The sequence below is a fragment of the Miniopterus schreibersii genome, assembly GCF_964146895.1.
Source record: "Miniopterus schreibersii genome assembly, chromosome: 2".
In the NCBI taxonomy this organism is placed as follows: Eukaryota; Metazoa; Chordata; class Mammalia; order Chiroptera; family Miniopteridae; genus Miniopterus; species Miniopterus schreibersii.
The window spans coordinates 183,672,139-183,689,719 of NC_138102.1; the positions used below are offsets into that span (position 1 = coordinate 183,672,139).

Consider the following 17,581-nt stretch of genomic DNA (forward strand, 5'->3'; position numbering starts at 1 on the left):
CCCTGACCCTGACCCTGACTCTGCAGATCCCTCCTTCTTCAACCTTCCCTCCTCTCCCCAAGGCTCCCCCAGCCCACACCTTCTCTCCTTGCCCTTTGGCTTTTCTTACACAGCCCACCTCTGAAGGTTGGCTACTTGTTCCTTGGCTCTGTCCACACCCTCACGTGCCCCAGGTGAGCTCGGACATGTCCCCACACCTCTGAGCTCCTGCATGCTCAGAGTCACAGGTGAACACCCTGGGGGGTGGGCCAGGGCTGGCCATTGGGCTTGTCAGTGGGAGGTGGGCAGAGAAAGTAGCAGAGTTTGACCTTGACGGACTGACAGGACAGGTTGGAGTTACCAGGTGGGCAGGTGAAAGGACACCCTCCAGACCAAGTAAGCAGCAGGAGCAAAGGCTCGGGCACAGGCAGTCATCCCGCATGGCTCAAAAGTGGGGTGTGGGAGTGGGAGGCAGCAGCCTGGGAAGAAGGGGGGTCGTATTTAAACGCACTGCCGCGAGGCCCCGGCAGATGGTGGTGATGTGTGCAGCTATGCAGCATGGACCCACTGAGGATCGCCCTTGTATGTACAGGCTGTCTCCTGGGCCCCTAGCTTTTTAGGACAACGTTCGAGAAGGGGAGGTGCTGATTCAAAGGGTATGCGTGTTTTCAATTTTAATATGTGTTGCCAAGGGCCTGCAGAAATGTGCCCTTCGACCCTGTGATGAGCGCTATAAGGAGACATTCCCTGCCCTTGGACTTTGGCCTGTGGTCTCTCGGTGTCCCCTTTCCCTGGCCCATCAGAAGCAAGCAGGGATTTGGCCCGGAAGGGCTCCTAGCTCTGGCCCTACCCTTTTTCCACCAGCACCCACACAGCCGGGGCCGAAGGGGAACAAACACCTACCAGGCCCACTGCCCCATCCTGTCCCCTGGTCTAGGCCCCACCAGCCGTCTCTGAGGAGCCTCAGAGGGTCCTAGACGTGCCTTCCTGGTACCACTGGCCAGAGGCCAACATTGGAGGGTGCTGAGCACCATGACAGGGAAGAGGGGCTCAGAGTGGTCAGGGGACTTAGCTAAAGTCTCCCAGGACCCAAACCCGGGACTGTCAGACTGTCCTCACCGGGGGCCAGGGGCTTCACCTGCCAATCTCATATCTACTGTCTCCCTGCCCCCACCCCCCAGGCTCACCACAGTCGTCCCTTCCCTTCCTCTGTCTTGGGCCCCCATCCCAGTGTGTGACACCGACACTCCCACTACATTGAGGCCCCACCTAGATTCACAGAGCAAGGGAGCAGGAGGGTCAGAGGGAGTGGGTGGGTGGCGGATCCTGTTTCCAGGTCCATGTTTACCCAGCCCTCCCGAGTCCACTTTCCCATGCAACGGACTTGAGGGTCTGGTTACTGCACCTGTGCCCAGAGGAGCCCAGGCCTCAGGGAGACCAGGAGGCTCGCACCACGACTCCCCTTGGGCCCCAGGTGCCTCTCCTCTTGGCATCGAATGTCCACACAGCACAGAACCACTGCTGGGGTTGTCTGTAGCGGAGGCACTGAAATCGTCCTGTTACTGTTTGTGTTTCCTGGGCATCTCTGGTGCCAGCAGCATGCTGGGCGCTCCTGCCCTCTGGGAGCTCACAGTCCACACGGGGAGGCAGACAGCCCAGAGAGAAGCAACCTCATGGAAGCATGTCCCCTGGAGGCACTGAACACACGTGTGTCTGGAGACTGCACGCGAGCATTCAAACCCCAGACGGGAAGCACCTGAAACGTCTATCATAACTAAATAAACCGCAATATATTCATTCAGCGGGACACTCCGCAGCAGGCGCTGACAAACGTGTTCCGTAAAGGGCCAGACAGTAAATATTTCATGCTTTGGGGGCCATATGGTCTCTATTGCAAAAACTCAGCTCCGCCCACGTAGGGCGACAACAGTCATAGATGATCTACCAACGACTACGCGTGGCTCTGTTCCAATAAAACTTTATTTATGGACATGGAAATGTGAATATAGTATCATATTCACATGTCATGAAATAGTCTTCTTTTGATTCTTTTACCCCCAACCATTAGAAAATCTAAAAACCATTCATAACTCACGGGCCTTACAAAAAGGCCGTGGGCTGGTTGCAGGCCACAGAGTGCGGTCCTCAACCCCTGGTCTTTAGCGACGAAAACGAACAAACTTCAGCCACGCCATCCACCGGATATAGCTTCAAAAACATAACATTGAATGAAAGAGGCAGGTCACAAAAGGAGATACACGGTATCGTTCTGATTATATGCACAAAGGCCAGAACCAGGCGAGGCTGTGTCGCAGGACAGTGAAGGGGAGAGGGGTGCTTGGGGGTACAGGGGCTCTGAGGCACTGGAATGTTCTCTCTCCTGACCCGGGTGGTAGTCACACAGGACTTTGTTTCATAACATGTATTGTACTTTTCTGTGCGCGCATTATATTTCACAATTTAAAAAGAGAAAGCGGTGACAATAGGACCCATAGGAACGGCATCCGAACCCCTGCCGACCAGACGTTTAAAATCCACCCAGAATTATAACCCAGGGGGAGCCGGCCTCTCCTGTCAGACGGAACCTCTCGCCCCCGCTCCCGCCCGCCGGCCTCCAGCCTTCATCCACGCTGCGCCCGCTCCCCCGCCTGCCCTCCCCGCACCGCCCTGCGCCCCGCCGCCCCCCAGCGCGCCCCTGCCCTGCCTCCAGCCGAGAGGGGCTTCTCCTCCGCCGCCGCCAAAGCTCTTTATTGGGATTAGACAAAGATGAAAAGCAGAGGCCAGTGCTGACGGAGGCTGGAGCTGCAGAAGCACGCAGGAGGCTCCTGGACATCAAAGGGAGGTAGACACCCGAGTCCAGAGCAAATGGGGGACGGGAGGCGTCGGGTAACTCCTGCCTCCGGTCGGGGGTCACGCTCTCCAGGAGAACCTCATGGTTTCTAACAGGCCGAGAGTAGGGGTTGTGTCTTTCTTGTTCACCTCTCGGTCCCCCGGTGCCTAGAACTGGTCCTCCTCAATGGATATTTGAGAAATAAACAGTCCAGAGCTCAGGAAAGGCCAGGATTGAAAGAGGACTGCCATTTGTTGAGGACATTGAGGCTCAGAAAGGTTAAGTACGTTGCCTAAGCTCACACAGCAGTCAATAGGAGAAGGTAAGACCTGAACCTGGTCTGCCTGGCCCCAAAGTCCTGGGAGGTGACTGAGGCCTGTTGGAAGCAGGGCTGGAGGCTCAGGTGTTTGACCTCTGGGAGAGCAGCTGCCCATGAGACCACAGGTGGCTGCCAGGCCCTCAGAGAAAATGGAGCAAACGAGGTCCAGAGATGCCATCCCAGGGTGTACCGGAGACCACTGGGAAGGTTGGAGTGACCCCAAGGAGCCGTGGGTTCACCCAGATGTTGAGCCAGTCAACTGAATCTCCAGTGTCAATTGGCTCTGCTAGGCTGGCAGGTGCTGACTCTCTGAGCCCTGACCACATGCCCTAACCACTGAATCTCGGGACATGCTAGCCGGCAGGCACTACTATCATACCCATTTAACAGATGAGGCAATTGAGGCACAGCGGCATTAAAAACCTGCCCAGGCCGACACCCCTGGCCTGCCTCAACCCCACATCATAGAGCGGTTTAGGGAAATGGCACACTGACCCTGGGCTTCAGTGACCATACTCCCCAAGGTCACCCGGGACACAGGCAAGGGGTGCGGGCTCGGCCTTGGTGCTGTTCTTTGATGGAGCTGGTTGCCCCAGGCCGATGGCTGAAGTCAGGGGAGGTTTAGGGGCCGCGGGAGCGGCGGAGTTCCTTCATCAAACCCTCAAAGCCCAGAGACAGAGCTGCAGTGGCAGGCCAGGAGTAACAGGGTGCTGCTTGCCCTTCCGAGAGGTTCTAGGAGGCCACAGGGTGATTTCACCTCTTGTGAAAGAGCAGTTTCTCTTTTTATAATGTTTGATGCAATACAGGGGAAATCTGTTGTTCGTTTGCAGTCAAGATGGTTACAAAATGCTCTTCACAGCGGCACCGGCAAAGTCTCCTGCACTGAGTTTCCAGGCGGTGTCAGGTCCCTTTTGGGGAGGAGGGACCCACAAAGAGAAACGATGGGAATTTGGGGAAATTAAGTTAAAAATGACTAAGTGTGAGTTTAGACGCATAGTCCCCACCAAGCTGCGTTTCCTCAGGTCGTCTCTGCACTGGCCCTTCTCTTGGGGAGCGAGGTGACCAGGTTCAAGGAGAGATATCACCAGGGCCCAGCCCTGAGACCTGCAGTAGGTACCATACATGCAGCTCTGGCCTCTCTGGGGGCAGGGGGTGCGGGGATTATTTTTCCTTGAAGAATGTTCTTTACAAAGAAAGGTGAGAGGAACCCCAGAGCCTACTGCCAAGGGTCCTAGCTTGAGGCTGAGGCTGACCCCAGTCTGAACCTGACCTCTACTTAGCCACTAAGCCTTGGACAAGTCACCTGGCCTCCCTGAGTCTCCATTCCTCTGCTCCTAAATGGTGCCGGTAGGAACAGCACCCAAGGGCGCCTCGAGAGGCGCTGAGCGTCAGTGTGAGAGTGAAGCTCAAAGAGGCTGATTCACGATCATAACAGCTGCTATTGTTCACGGTATGAGTGCCAGGCAGAGGACAACCCAGAGGGGACCACTCCTGGGAGCCTCATCGAAGTCTGAGCGAAAAGGGAGGACCCCACCCATCCTGCACAGTGGGGGTGGGGGACCAGGGTCAGCACTGCCCAGGAAGAAATTGAGCTCGAGGGACCTTGTTATGGGCAGCCGTGGCAAGGCACACTCTTGGGGGTTCTCTGGCCTGGATGAACTCACCCTAAGGCCACCCACCCCAGGTCCTGGCTTGGATCCAGGCCACCCAGCTTCCAAGGGGGCCTGAGACCAGGAAGGAGGCAGTGTTGGCCCCGGGAAAGGCCTGGCTCCCATTGTAAAATTAGTGATGTGGTCTCTCATATTTCAGGAAACGGGAGGTGCCATCCTTTCTGGTGACAGTGACAATTTTGTGCTCCAGGTTACAGTGCTCTGGTGGCCAGCTGCTGGCCTCCCCTCCTCTCCCTGGCTAACCCAGCAACAACCCTAAGGGTGGCCCTGCCACTTGGCAGGTTCAATGCCCTGCTCCTACCTTAGATTCTTGGGGGTGAGCTGTCCCTCCCCACTGACCCCTGCACCCAACCCCAACGCCCCCTGACCACAGCAAGGCCACCCACCTTGTTCAAGGGCCAGGAGGTCAGGCTGTGCAAGGAGGGAGGCTGCTAACACAGCATTGAGGCAGAAGCACTGCCCCCTCCCCTTCAAAAGCCACCTTGGCAAGGCATTAGCTAAACATCTCCTGGTCCCCAAAGGCTTGCCCTGTGAAGTCTGCAATGTTCAAACGCAACCAGTAAATCCCCCGAGACAGGAATTAGCTGCACGGCGGGCCGGCGGCTGGATGAAAGCTGCTCTGTGTGCAGAACCAGTGAGCGCGGGAGGGAGGACGGCCTACCTGTGAGCTGCAGGGGCCAGGGGGCCAGGAGCAAGCCCAGGAGCCAGGGGGCCGGGAGGGGACCCAGCAGGGCCCGCCGCCTCCGAGGCCGGCGCTCCATCAGCGCAGTGTCTCTCCTTCCTCTTTAGTTCCCAGGGGAGGACAGCCTGCTGGTAGCCACAGTTCCCCTTCGCGTCCCCACCAAACTCCTCCCTTCTGCTTCCTCACGGCCTCACTGGGCCTGCTCCTCTCAACAACCCCAGGCTTCCTGCCCAAGCGGTGGGAACAGCCCTGGGCACCAGGCGAGGCTCTGGGGCTCATGCTCCTTCGGCAGAGTTGCTGGGCAGGGCTTAGGCCTCCTAAGCAGCCAGGTGGGCGGGCTCCTCCCCTCCTGACCCCTTTCCAGCTGGAGGCCCGTCCAGGAGACACTGGTGACTGAGAGGACACATTTCCACCAGTGACTGCAGGGCTTGGTTTAGCTGCTCACTCCTGAAACTGTTTAAAAATGCCCAGGTTCAGGCAAACTTCCCCTTGGCAAGAGTCTAGGCGCCCTCGGATAATGTGCTCACCAAAGAGCAGGGTTTGGGGTGGGGGGTGGGGGTGGGGGTAGGATCCAGGAAGGGGCAGGTGCCTGATGGAGGAAAGGCAGGCAGTTAGGGTGAGGGCGGGATCCACCCATTCCCAGCCCCACAAGGGCCACCCCGGGTCCCCACAGAGGCCCAGCGGATGCCTCCTCTCCAGCCCACCTCCAATGTCTTTCTTCCCTAAACCTGAGCGCACCCCTCCCCCACCAGGAGACACATAAATTGCTTCCCCATCTGGCCCCACGCGACAGCCCCTGTCCTCACGTCCAGCAGGCACGGACACAGGGACTGATTATTTGCAGACCCCGAGCCTTTGCCCTTGGCATTCTGGAGCCTTGCCCCAGGCTAGGCTGGAGGGGGAGGGTCAGGTGTCTGCAGCAGCAGAGGGAAGGGGGCGGGTGGGGGTGAGGAGCCCAGTGTGCTGGCACCCAAGGTGGCTGAGGTTCAGCACGTGCCCGGCACTCCACCTCCTTTCTCCGTGCACCAATATAAACGTTATTATCCCAACAGTACAAAGTTATAAAACTACGCCCCCAAGAGGCAAAGCAGCTTGCCCAAGGCCAGGCAGGGGCGCTGGCTGGCACACGCCCAGCTGTGTGAAGCCCGGGCCTCGCCTCCCCCGAGGCCCCGTGGGGACATGACGGGTCCAGTTGCCGCCGCCCTGTGCAGGACCCTCTGTGCAGGACCCGTGAAAGCCAGGCTTTGCCGCCGATGCCAGGAGAGCTGGGAGCGCGGGCGGGAGCGGGCGCCCCCCGGCCGGAAGGCGCATGAATGAGACCGTTCCCGCCGGCTGGGCCGAGGGGCCCGGTGGTATTGACTGTTGATCCATCACGATGATGCATGATCGCACGTGTCACGGTGAGACACAGATAATCTGCCTCACGCTGTTCCTGAGCTCCTGGGGGGAGCGGGTTGTCTAAGCACCTCGGTGCCATGGTGATGGACGTCACGTTAATGCCTCTGTGCGGAGGGAGCATTTTAAAGGCATCGGTCTGTGCCTCTAGGAGTCTCTTTATGACTTGGCATCAGGAGGTGGCTGAGTGCCAGGCTGCCTCACAACACAACAGGGGCGCCAGCTCCGCTCCTGCCTGTCACACGGACTCTGCTCTGCCTCCCCCCACCCCTACGCCCGGCCTGGGCCCCTCACACTGCAGCCACCCTCCGGCCTACAGCCCTGGAGCCTGGGAGCTCTGCTGCCTCTGGGCCCGGCCGCCTGAGGCCCCTTGCCTGCCTGGCGCCTGTTTGTCTTCCTACCTCCCCCTCCCCCGTGCAGAGCAGAGCCAGCACCTAGTACGTGCTCAGTAAACACGGCTGCATGAATGGGCATAAGGGGATAAGGTGCCTTCCCCCCGGGCTTGCTGTGAAGGTGGCGGGCCTAACACTGAGCACTGAGAAGACCCCCCAACTGGCCTCAGAGGGATGGCAGGCCTCTGAGTTGTAGAGCACAGATGAGACTGGAAAAGAAAAGGCGGGGGTGGGGTCTTGGATCATAATTAAGTGTCTGAGCTACTGGGAGCCATTCAGCCTCCCAGGGAGAGACGGGAATGGGCCTGGGCAGGAGCCAGTGGGCCAGGCTGTGTTATCAGGGCCCAGGCACCAGGGTGACAGGAGCCAGAGCACATTCAGAAACCTCATTTTCATCAAAACTTCCCATCTCCTCTCACCCAAGTGGGCGCCGGACAGTGAACTTGCCAGACTTGGGTCCATGGGTGGTTCCTCCCCACACCCTTGGTGGGAACTACAAATGAGCAGGTGGCGGGAGGGGGCAGAGGACATGGGCTCTGCTCGTAGAGAGAAGGGGGCAGCCGTTGGGCACCCAGAGCACAGTCTACAGGTGAGGACCCTGGGGGACAGCACATTTCAGCGCCTGCTTTCGCCCAGTCATCTGTCTGCCTGTCCATCCATCCATCCATCCATCCCTTCGCATTTTGCTGAGCACCTGTTTGCACCCGGCACTGGCCTCAGCAGAGGAGGAAGGAATGACAGATCCCAGCTTCGGGGCAGGAGCAGTAACGCAGCACAACTGAGCAACTTCTGAGCAGCTCCTAACACCAGACACTTCCACTCAACAGGTCAATTTCACCCTCGCACGGTCTGTGGGTGGATACGATAATCACTTCCATTTCACAGATGAGGACACTGAGGCACAGGGAAGTTAACATAAAATTTGCCCAAGGTCACACAGCTAAGACATGTGTCCAGGGGAAGTGACTCAGGATGGCCCCAGCCTCTGTGCTCCTAACCACTGCTCTGTCTCAATGGCAGAAATGTATATGGAGCAAAGAGGAGGGCTTCAGGGAGGAGGTGGCAGTCCTGAGAGGAAATGAGGAGCACAGCTATCACTGTGGTCCTGAGAGACCTTGTCCACATGAAGAGTAAAGCTTTCCAAGCTGGACTGAAACCGCTGGCCTCTGTTTTCAGTTTGGTTCCCACATGCACTGATTAAGTACCTACTGTGCGCCAGGCAGTGGAAGTGCAAAACATGAGTCATAGTTTTGCCCTCAAGGTGCTCCCTGTCCAGAGAGGAAAACAGAACCCACCCAGCCCCAGGCAGGATTGTCACCTGCCCTGAATGAGGGGAAGCGAGGGAGGGAGCGTGAGGCCCGGCCTGGCCGCAGCTTGGTCCTGAAGCTCAGGAACGGGCCATCTTCTCCGCATTTCCTCCCAGCGTGCACCCTGGGCAGCAGATGCACAGGAAGCAGAAGTGCCTGGGAAGGGGACCACTCTCCTCCCTCCTCGGGCCATAGGAAGTCACTTCCCCCTCAGACTCCAGTGCCCAGAGGGGCCCACCAGTTGGGAGGCCTCTCACAATGACCTTGGTGCCTGAGACCCACAGCGTCCCACTTCTCCCAGTCCTCGGGGTCCCCATTGCCCAGAGCTCCAGGACGGATTGATCGGCTCCTTGCTTCCTTTCATCCCCTGTCTCAAGCACCCCTGCACTGGAGAGGGCCGGTGTGGAGGGCAGGCTCCCTCCTCTCCTAACAATACCCAAGCTTACCTTCGAGGGGGCCCCCTTTCTGCACCATGTAGCAATGGGCAGTTGGGTGGGAGGGGACCCGACCACTAGGCCCAGGGACATGATTCAGCCCCCGAGAACCAGCTGTGCCTCAGTTGAAGGAGACCCTTCTAATCATGAGCTGGGCTGGACCAGTCTCCTTTCTCATGAGGGGGTGAGCTCTCTGTTACTGGAGGTATGCAAACTCACCTGGAGGCCATCCAACCTGCATGCTTCTGGAAGATTCCTGCCTGGGCTGGAGGGCTGACCTGTCCCATCTCCAAAGTCCCTTTTCTGCCCAAGCTGCCCTATATTGTTATCTGTTTATTAAGTATTTGTTTCATGCCACAGTTCTAAAGGCTCTTTCACACACTGACCACTTCAGTCCTCACAGAAATGTCAGGAGAGTCGGTGTTCCTGCTCCTGTTTTACAGATGAAAAAACAAGTTCAGAGAGTGTAAGCCACCTGCCCAAGGCCACACAGCAAGTAAGCAGTGGAACAAGGACTTGAGCTCCCATGATGTACTTTTAATCACTATGTTCCTGCAGTTCGCTCCATTCTCCCAGCAGGGTGGGTATTGTAACTCTCACCTACAGGTTTAGCGACAGAGGAAAATAGAGTAAGTGGCCTGCGTGGGGTCATGGTGGGGGCCAGAGTTCAGGGTTTTCCTATGGGCCATATCCCAAGAGTTAGATACAACTTTCCTCGCTAACTTGGTTGGGGAGAGGCAATAAGGACCTAGTGCCCCCTCCCCAGCCCCGGCCACACTGCAAATAATCCTGCCGACCTGAAAAGACAAAGGGGGCCGTGTTCACCGTGGGCCAAGGCCTTGTTAGCTGTAAGCCCTTGGTACAACTGTGCCCTGAGAGGCAAGCACCCACCAGGAGGCCAAGCGCTGGAGGGTCTAGGCGGCAGGCGAGCTAGTCTGGAAGGTCCTCTGCTAAAGGTGCCACCCCGGTCCCCTCCCCTGGTTGTCCTGTGTCAATGGTGCCACCTGGTGGCCAGTGGGAACGCCCTGCTCTGCCTTCTCCATGTCGCTTCTTCACCCTCTCGGGCTCTCCGGCCGCCCTGAAAGGCCAGGCCTGGGCGTGAGAGGCAACATGACAGGGCGGTGAAGGGGGTCAGGGGTAGGCAGGACCAGGAATGTGCTGTGGGCTGTGGGAACGGAGAGCAGGGCACGCCGGCTGTAGGACCCCGATGCCCCTCTAATGCGCTTGCTGGGCACCCACAGGAGCCTCCTTCAGAGCACAGCCACTCTGTTCTAGACTGCTCTGCTGGGGGCACTCTGTAAACTCCTCTTGGGGAATCTTCATCAGGCAGAGCCGGTCATTTGCCACCAGGCCAAGCAGTCCCACGGCTGTGCAGTGACAACCATTCAGGGCAGGGCTCCCCATAGTGAGTTCCAGGGGGCGGAGGGCCTCAGCACTCTGTGGGCAGAGGGGTATACGTGGCAGCCAGTAATTATGCAGGTTCCTGGCCCTGCCCCAGAGGTTCGGCTCCAGGAGACTTTGGGAGGCCGAGGGATCTGTATTTAACAGACCCTGGTTCTCACATTGAGAAACTGACCTCCTGAGGCCGATTCCCTAGGGGCTGTGGGCAGGGCGATGGGCAGCTTGGCCACCAGCCAGGAGGAGCCCTTCAAAGAGATTTGGTTCCCCTCCCTCCCTGCCTCCCTCCCTCTTCTCCCTCCCCTTTCTCCTTCCCCCTTGGAAGGCCAGCGTGGGGTTGGGACCCTAGAGGAAGGCCCCTCAGGTCGCACTTTATCTCCTAAGCCAGTGGGGGCCGTTTCCTCACCTACAATGTGAAAGAGGTGAACACCCGCCTCGTAGGACAGATCTGATGAACAGCTGGAGTAACAGAGATGAAAGCGTTTTGCAAAGAATGAGATGTTGGTTGAAAGTAGCTATTCTGCCCTAAACCTTTACTGAGGGTCTCTCTGTAGATCTCTTTCTGAGGGGAGGGGCTGGGTGACTTGCAGAGAACAACAAAGGGTCCAGCAAGGGGAGATGGGGCAGGTAGGGACCCCGAGGGCGTGTGGTTATCCACAGATGAGGAAACCTGGAGGGCGACAGGTCTGGGAGGGGGCAGCAGGGGGACAGGCTGGGGAACAGGACTGAGAGGAGGGGCAGGAGAGGAAGGACCGCCTGCCAGCATAAAGTCCGGCCTTGGAGCTGGCTCCCCCAGGGCTCCAGAGGTGGGGTGAAGAGGGCTGGGTGGCCGCAGGGGATTCTCCCGGGGCTCTCCCACCAGCTTGGCCCGCCTCCTCAGGAAAGCTCTGCCTCTCCTGCCCTCTCGCCTCCTCTCTGTCCAGCAGGCTCTTCCCACTGCCCTGTGGCTGCCCTAGCTCCCTCCACCCCCACGGGGAGACCAGGGTCACAGTCAGGTTCACAGACAGCCAAGAACCCGGCCAACCCCTCTCATTTCTACAGGAGTCCAGAAGCCCCTCCAATGACCATAAGGAACTTTGGGCCACTTGTTCCTTCATCTGACAAACCTCTCCTGGGCATCGCTTGGGGCCAGGCCCTGTCCTGGGCGCCCTTCTTCTAGAGCAGAGCTTGACAACCACGTATCTAAGTTATAACCCAGTGGGAACCCAGCAGGAAGGGGCAGCAAGCCCAGAGCAGGCGTCTTGCCCTGGAGGCCAGGCCACAAAGGCTTGGCCAGAAGCTCCCGGGAGGGGGAGAGGGCGGGCGGGCAGGAGGGGCTGGGCTGCCGGGTCCTGGCTGAGCTGCTGAGGCAGGAGAGGGGCCAGGGGGCCAGGCTGGGGAGACCTCCTCCCCATCCTCTGATGAAACCACCTTTTCTCTTCAGCGTCAACAGTCAGGGGAGTAGAACCATTCATTTTTCGGTTAAAGATGACTGGTATTGCCATTAGTATGGATTTCTACTGGTTTCATTTTGCGTGTGCAGACTTTCGGGCACACAGTTAAGCAGCTTTCTGGCCAGTCCTGGGAGCCTGGCATCACTTAAGATACAGTTTCTGAGTGGAAAGACTTTCTCCAGAAGGCACCTCGTTTGGAAGCTCAGAGGCGTCTGCACTCACTGGAGTGAAATCCGTTCTCTACAAAATGCCCTCGACACTGGAGGGATGCGACAGTCCTTTAGGGCCAGGAGTCTCCTAGGGACTAGCTGATGGACGAGAGCCACAGTGTGTTCTTTGTCGGACAGAAAAAGGAAGGGAAAAGTCAGCTGCGTCTTGGCCTCTTTCCACTAGGTCACAGCAGAGTCGAGGCCCCAGGGCCCTCAGATCTCACTCACTCAGCAGCTTCCTCTCGGGGAAATTCCTCACCCCCACTGAGGCCCAAAGGAAACTGTTTTCAGGCTTTTTCATTTGACGTGGGTGAAAGGATCCATGGGCAGCCTCGCCTGCCTGGCAGGGGGCCTGTGCCTGAGTCACCCTTCCCTGCGCCCTGCTGGCCAAGACTTCTCCTATCTTTCCTCCCCACATCCAGCTGCGGATCTTCGCGTCAGCACCTCGGGAAGATGAGACGCGCCCAGGCTGTGGCCATTCCCGAGCTGCCGAGGGACCAGGGCGGGCTCCTTGCTAGATGCAGCTGACCTCAGAGTGGGCAGGAGGCCCTTTGTCCGCTGGCCTCTGGCCTGGTCCTCACTCCTCACCCATGGCCCTCCTGCCTCCTTGACCGCACCACCCCCTGCCTGTCAAACCACTCCCTGCTGGGCCTGGCCAGTGCCTGGGGGGCAGGGGGGGAGCGGGGACCCAAGGAGGGAAAGGAACTCATCTCTGTCAGATGTTGGGCTGCGTCCATCCTCGGAATCACCCTGCCAGGCAGGTTTTATTGTGCGCCCATCTTACAGATGAGGAAACTGAGGCTCAGAGAAGGAAATTCACTTTTCTAAGACCACACAGACATCAAGGGCAGAGCGGCGGTTTCAATCCTGTTCTGCCTGCTCACGAGCACTGTGATGATCTGTGGGGGCGTCTGCACTCCCTGGCTAGGTAGTGAGCTTTGTCCGCCTTGTGACCATGTCCTCCCCCAGCCCCTCCCCTGCTCCACCTGCAGCAGTCCCCGCTTCCCAGGTGATGAGGCCTTCATCTTGGCAGGTGCGCAGGCCAAGCAGAGGCATCTCTTGAATGAATGAGCAAACGAACAGGAAACTGGGAGAGGAGTCCCTGCGCGAGGCCCTTTCCCTTAATACAGAGGCGGAAAGGGCCCCACGGGGAATTGTAATCAAATCAGTAACAGATAACTACGGCTTTGGTTACAAACTTGTAGAAAGTGGCTGTCAGAATCGAAAAGCACAGACTGTGGCCCTACTAGGAAAGAACTGGCCAACATGATAAACCGGCAACTTGGCCTCAGAACAGAGTTCCCCCTTCAGTTCAGCCCTGCGGGTGATTAAGGGGTGCCCGGGGACAGGGTTCTGTGCTGGATGCTGAGAACACGGGACAAATAAGATACTGCCCCACCCGTCCCTTCCCTTCCCTTCCCCTCGGGCAGGATCCCCGACTCCCATGTCACAGCCTCACTCCCAGGGACACAGGTGCAGAAGCCAAGGGGGACAGGAGGAGACTATTAACAGTCTCGAGTCCAGGGGTGGGTCGGCCCAGGTCAAGGCTGTGGGTCAGGTGGGAAGGGTGGGAGCTGGAAGGGGGGAGCCTTGGCTGCTTGAGAACATGGGGCGGAGTGAGGGTGGGAAACAGGCTCAGTGGCTTCCTAGGTCACCCCCTCTCCCCATAAGGGTCTGCAGGTGGCCTGGGGCTCCTGCCCCCGTCCCCTCTCTTCTGCCACTTCCTCCCCTTTCCCTCCCCTCCTTTTTGCTCTTGTTCCACAAGTGACCAGAGACTCTTCAGCCCCTCCGAGAAACCCCTGACCTGGATAAACAGTTTTTGCTTTGGAGTTTGCACCCGAGGCCCTTCTCCTGTTTCCTGAGTAGGTCTCTTTCCTTCCCATAGGTGAATACAGAGTTTGTGGTCTCCAGGTTCCCCATCTCCAGACCAAGACATCCTTGGTGCTGTTCATTTCTCCCAACCCAGCTTCCAGGCCCTTCCCCATGGAGGGCTCCTCCCACTGCAGTCCCCTGGTGGGGGGGGGGGGAGGGATAGCCCCCCCCCCCCATTCTGGGCAGATGCCTTCCAAAGAGTCCCCTATCCTTCTGGATCCCCCATTTCTTCTGAGTTGGGGGCGGTGCCCACCAGCTTGCTGGCCAACCCTCTGCTGCACCCTCTCAATGCCCCAGAAGCCCTTCCTTCCCCTGGGGAGTGGGAGCTGCCCCCCACATGGGTCCTTTTGGGCTCCCACATGGCAAAGCCCAAGCCCTGCCCTCCCCTGGAGAGCCATCAGGATGGTCTGTAGGGAGAGAGACTGCTCTGGAAGACCTGCTCCCCTTCACTTCTGCCCCACTATTATCCAACCCCTTGCATCGCTGGCTGAGACTGTGGCCTGGTCATTTCCGTTTAGAACAGGCCTGCTCAGGCTCTCAGTGAGGAAGCTCGGAGCGAGCAAGCATACCTGTCATCGCTGAGCATGGCCAGGGAGGAACTGAAACCATCTCAGTGAGACACACATCACGGGGAGACCTAGGAAGGCGCAAGGAACCGCACCCGCGAAGGGCCCAGGAGGCCTGCAGGCCCTTCACATGCGTGATCTCACGGCCTCTGTGGGGACACGATCCCAGCCTGAACCCAAACTGCGAGAGGTGAGTCAGCCACCAACCCCCTTCTTCTCCATAAACTGCACGTCTACAGCCCAGAGGAAGCTGGGGTCTGAGGCTTCCACAGTTTCGAAGGGCCTCTCATTGAAAATTACCAAGCAAAACCGGGTATGACCGTGACTGTTAACTTCCCCTGCAAATGAGAATAGAAACCACCACTTACAAATTCTACAAGACTGACAAATATGGCAGATGGCAAGTCAGGAAAGTGACAGGCTATTCCGTGTTAACCGCCCGGCGCCCCGCAGCACGCCCCGTCCCCGAGGACGCTGTACCCCAGGCTCCACAGGGAGAGACAGACTGGGACCAAGCTCCCCCCTAAAGGAGCAGGAGGAGCCCGGGGCAGGCCACGTTTCCTCACGGGGACCAGCTTCAGGCGCTCCCCGCACGAGGACACCCGTTACCTGGCGCGGCCTTGATGCCCTCTCGTGGCATCTTTGTTAACGCGTGTTTCTGTCACACCAGCAGGACATTCCCACCCTGTCCCATCCTGTTCCCCGGGTTCACTCCTCTACTCGTGGCTCCTAGACACGCCCACCGATGGATGGAGACAGAACCAGGGTGGGAAGAGACTTAGCTGAGGTTAAGATGTCCCCCTCTGCAAACTTGACGGAAACGTACGACCAGGGGAACACACTGCAATTACAGACTGCGACTCGGTGGCAAAAACAGAACTGGGTTTTACTGGATGGCACTGACTTAGCAGGAACATCCGGGTCGCTGGGCTGTGCCCATTCCAGACCAAGTGCCCCAGGAAGATGCGGCAGCCAACGTCCTGCTGGGTTTTGGTCCCGCTCAGAAGGCCCAGCCTTCGAAACAAGCCTTCCCTGTGCCTTAGAGGAACCCGAGGCGGGACTTGGAGGTGGGAGATCCGGGTTCAAGGCTCAGCCCTGCCATCTCCTACTTGTGGGGCTTGGGCATGTCAGGCGGGCGCTCTGAGCCTCAGCTTCCTCATCGGTGAGGGGAAAGTGGTTCATATTTTCCTGCCTTGAGAGACAGGCGGAGGGGAAAGGCCATCAGGAGCGGGAAGGTGCCAGTGTACCGGGAAAGGCTGTGCCTGTGTACCCGGCTGCTCTCTCTAGGAACAGCCACCTGCCTGGGGACTCCTGCCATTTAGGGTTCTGCCATTTAGGGATCGGCTGCAGTGGCCCCAGAGGCAGGTTTAGGGAGCTCCTCTAGCCCCCCAGGCATGGAGAAGCCGCGCTTTTTCAGAATCAGGCTTCCCAGCCCAACTCCAGACTGGGCCGTGGTTTTCCAGCAGGCTGGCCCCCGGAATCCCCGTCACCCTGCTCTGTGTCTGCCCCCGCACACCCTGGCCCCCCGCCCGCCAGCCCGCACCCGTCAGCAGCAGGCTCGGAGCAGAGGGACAGGGAGGCCTCCTTTCATTGTCCCTGTCAGGCCTGATGGATGACAGGAGACTCCGCCTCCAGCTGCCGGGGCTCCAGCCCGCACTTTCCTCCAACCCCGCGCTGCTGGCACCGCTCCCCTTCGTCGGGCATCAAACGCCTGTTTGATCAGCTTTTCATCCATTTTCCGCAAATGCGGCGATTTAGGGATGTTCTGAATCTTGCAAGGCTGTGTGTGTTGCACTCAGGCAATATATTGATGCGGCCCCAGAGGTGACATTGGGATGCCCCGCTCTCGGCCAGCCCCTTTATTCCTGCCCCCCCCAACCCCCATGCCCCCCCCCAGCTCTCTCCCTCGGCCAGAGCCAGGGTGAGGGGCGGAGGGCAGCCTGGCCACTCCTGGGAAACCTGTCCACACCGCATGGAGATCTGGTGCCCCCTGGGGGTCGGGCGGGGAGGGCAGGGGGGGCAGGGAATAGGTGGCTTCTCCGTCCGGATTCCGGGGCCCTCTGCCCGGCGTTCCTGACAGCAAGGGCACTGACTGAGCTCCGGCAGCGCGTTCTGCACCCCATGTCTTTAGTAGTAAGTAAAGCTTCTTCATCTGGTGCCAAACCCCAGGTTTACAGAGCATTTTTCAACCATTTTCTCCCTTGAGCACAGAGCCCTGTGGGGCCGGCAGCTCCCCGTGTTTTCAGAGAAGGGAGCTGGGGATCTGAGAAGCTGGGCCGAGTTCACAGGTTATTGGCAAAGGAGGCCACAGGTTGGTCAGGTGACAGGAAAAGCCAGGGGCACCAGGGTGGGGACCTGCAGGTGGCAGGGCCAGGGAGCCAGGGGCCATGGCAGGCAGGGCTGCCAGTAGCAGGAGTGGACGCTGGACCAGGGCTCAGGTAGAAGCTCAGCAACTCGGAGGGCGAGGAAGGGGGCAGAGCAGAGCAGGGCAGAGGGGGGCTGGGGCAGAGCGAAATCGGAGCTCAGTAAGTGCAGTAATCAAAGATCAATAAAGAGAAAGCTAATCACCCTCCCACCCCATCCCTGCCCCCAAAAGTGTCTACACCCTCAAGCTCACCTGCACCCTCCTCACTCTCCCGACTGCAAACACACAAAGCACAGAGCCTCGGCCGGGGGTCTGGGCGCGGTTGTTCTCCTGGCAGCCGGGCACCCTCGCCCTTCTTACTCCAGTGCATCCTGCTTGGGGCCGGTGGGCAGCTCACGGGGGCAGCTCCAGCCTGCGCCAGCCGCCTGGCCGGGCAGCTAAGTCTGCAGGCGGCCAGGCAAGGGCGCAGGAGAGCAAAGGGCTGCAGGGGGCAGGCCAGGGGCTGCCATGGGGGAGGAGGCAGAGCGAGGGGGGCTGGAAAAGCCAAAGGGAGGAGCTGGGCTGGGGACAGCCCTGCCCAGCTACATGCCCTTGGAGGACAGGAGTCCCCACAGGAAAATCAAAGCCCTTCTTGGGGGTGGGGGGCGGGGCGGGATGCCGGGCAGGCCCAGGCTAGCGGGAGCACCCAGGCACAAAAGGGTCAGCTGCCAGGGGCTTTTCTCACCCATAC

General features: G+C 58.9%; 1 protein-coding gene across 1 annotated transcript in view; it reads right to left on the reverse strand.

The window, feature by feature from the left end:
• NFAM1 (NFAT activating protein with ITAM motif 1) overlaps positions 1-5,788 on the reverse strand; it is a 28,130-nt gene extending 22,342 nt beyond the window's left edge. The window contains exon 1 of the mRNA XM_081129275.1: positions 5,460-5,788. Coding sequence (XP_080985401.1) covers positions 5,460-5,559 — 100 coding nt within the window. The 5' untranslated portion in view covers positions 5,560-5,788. The remainder of the gene's footprint in view (positions 1-5,459) is intronic.
• Between the last annotated feature and the right edge of the window lie 11,793 nt (positions 5,789-17,581).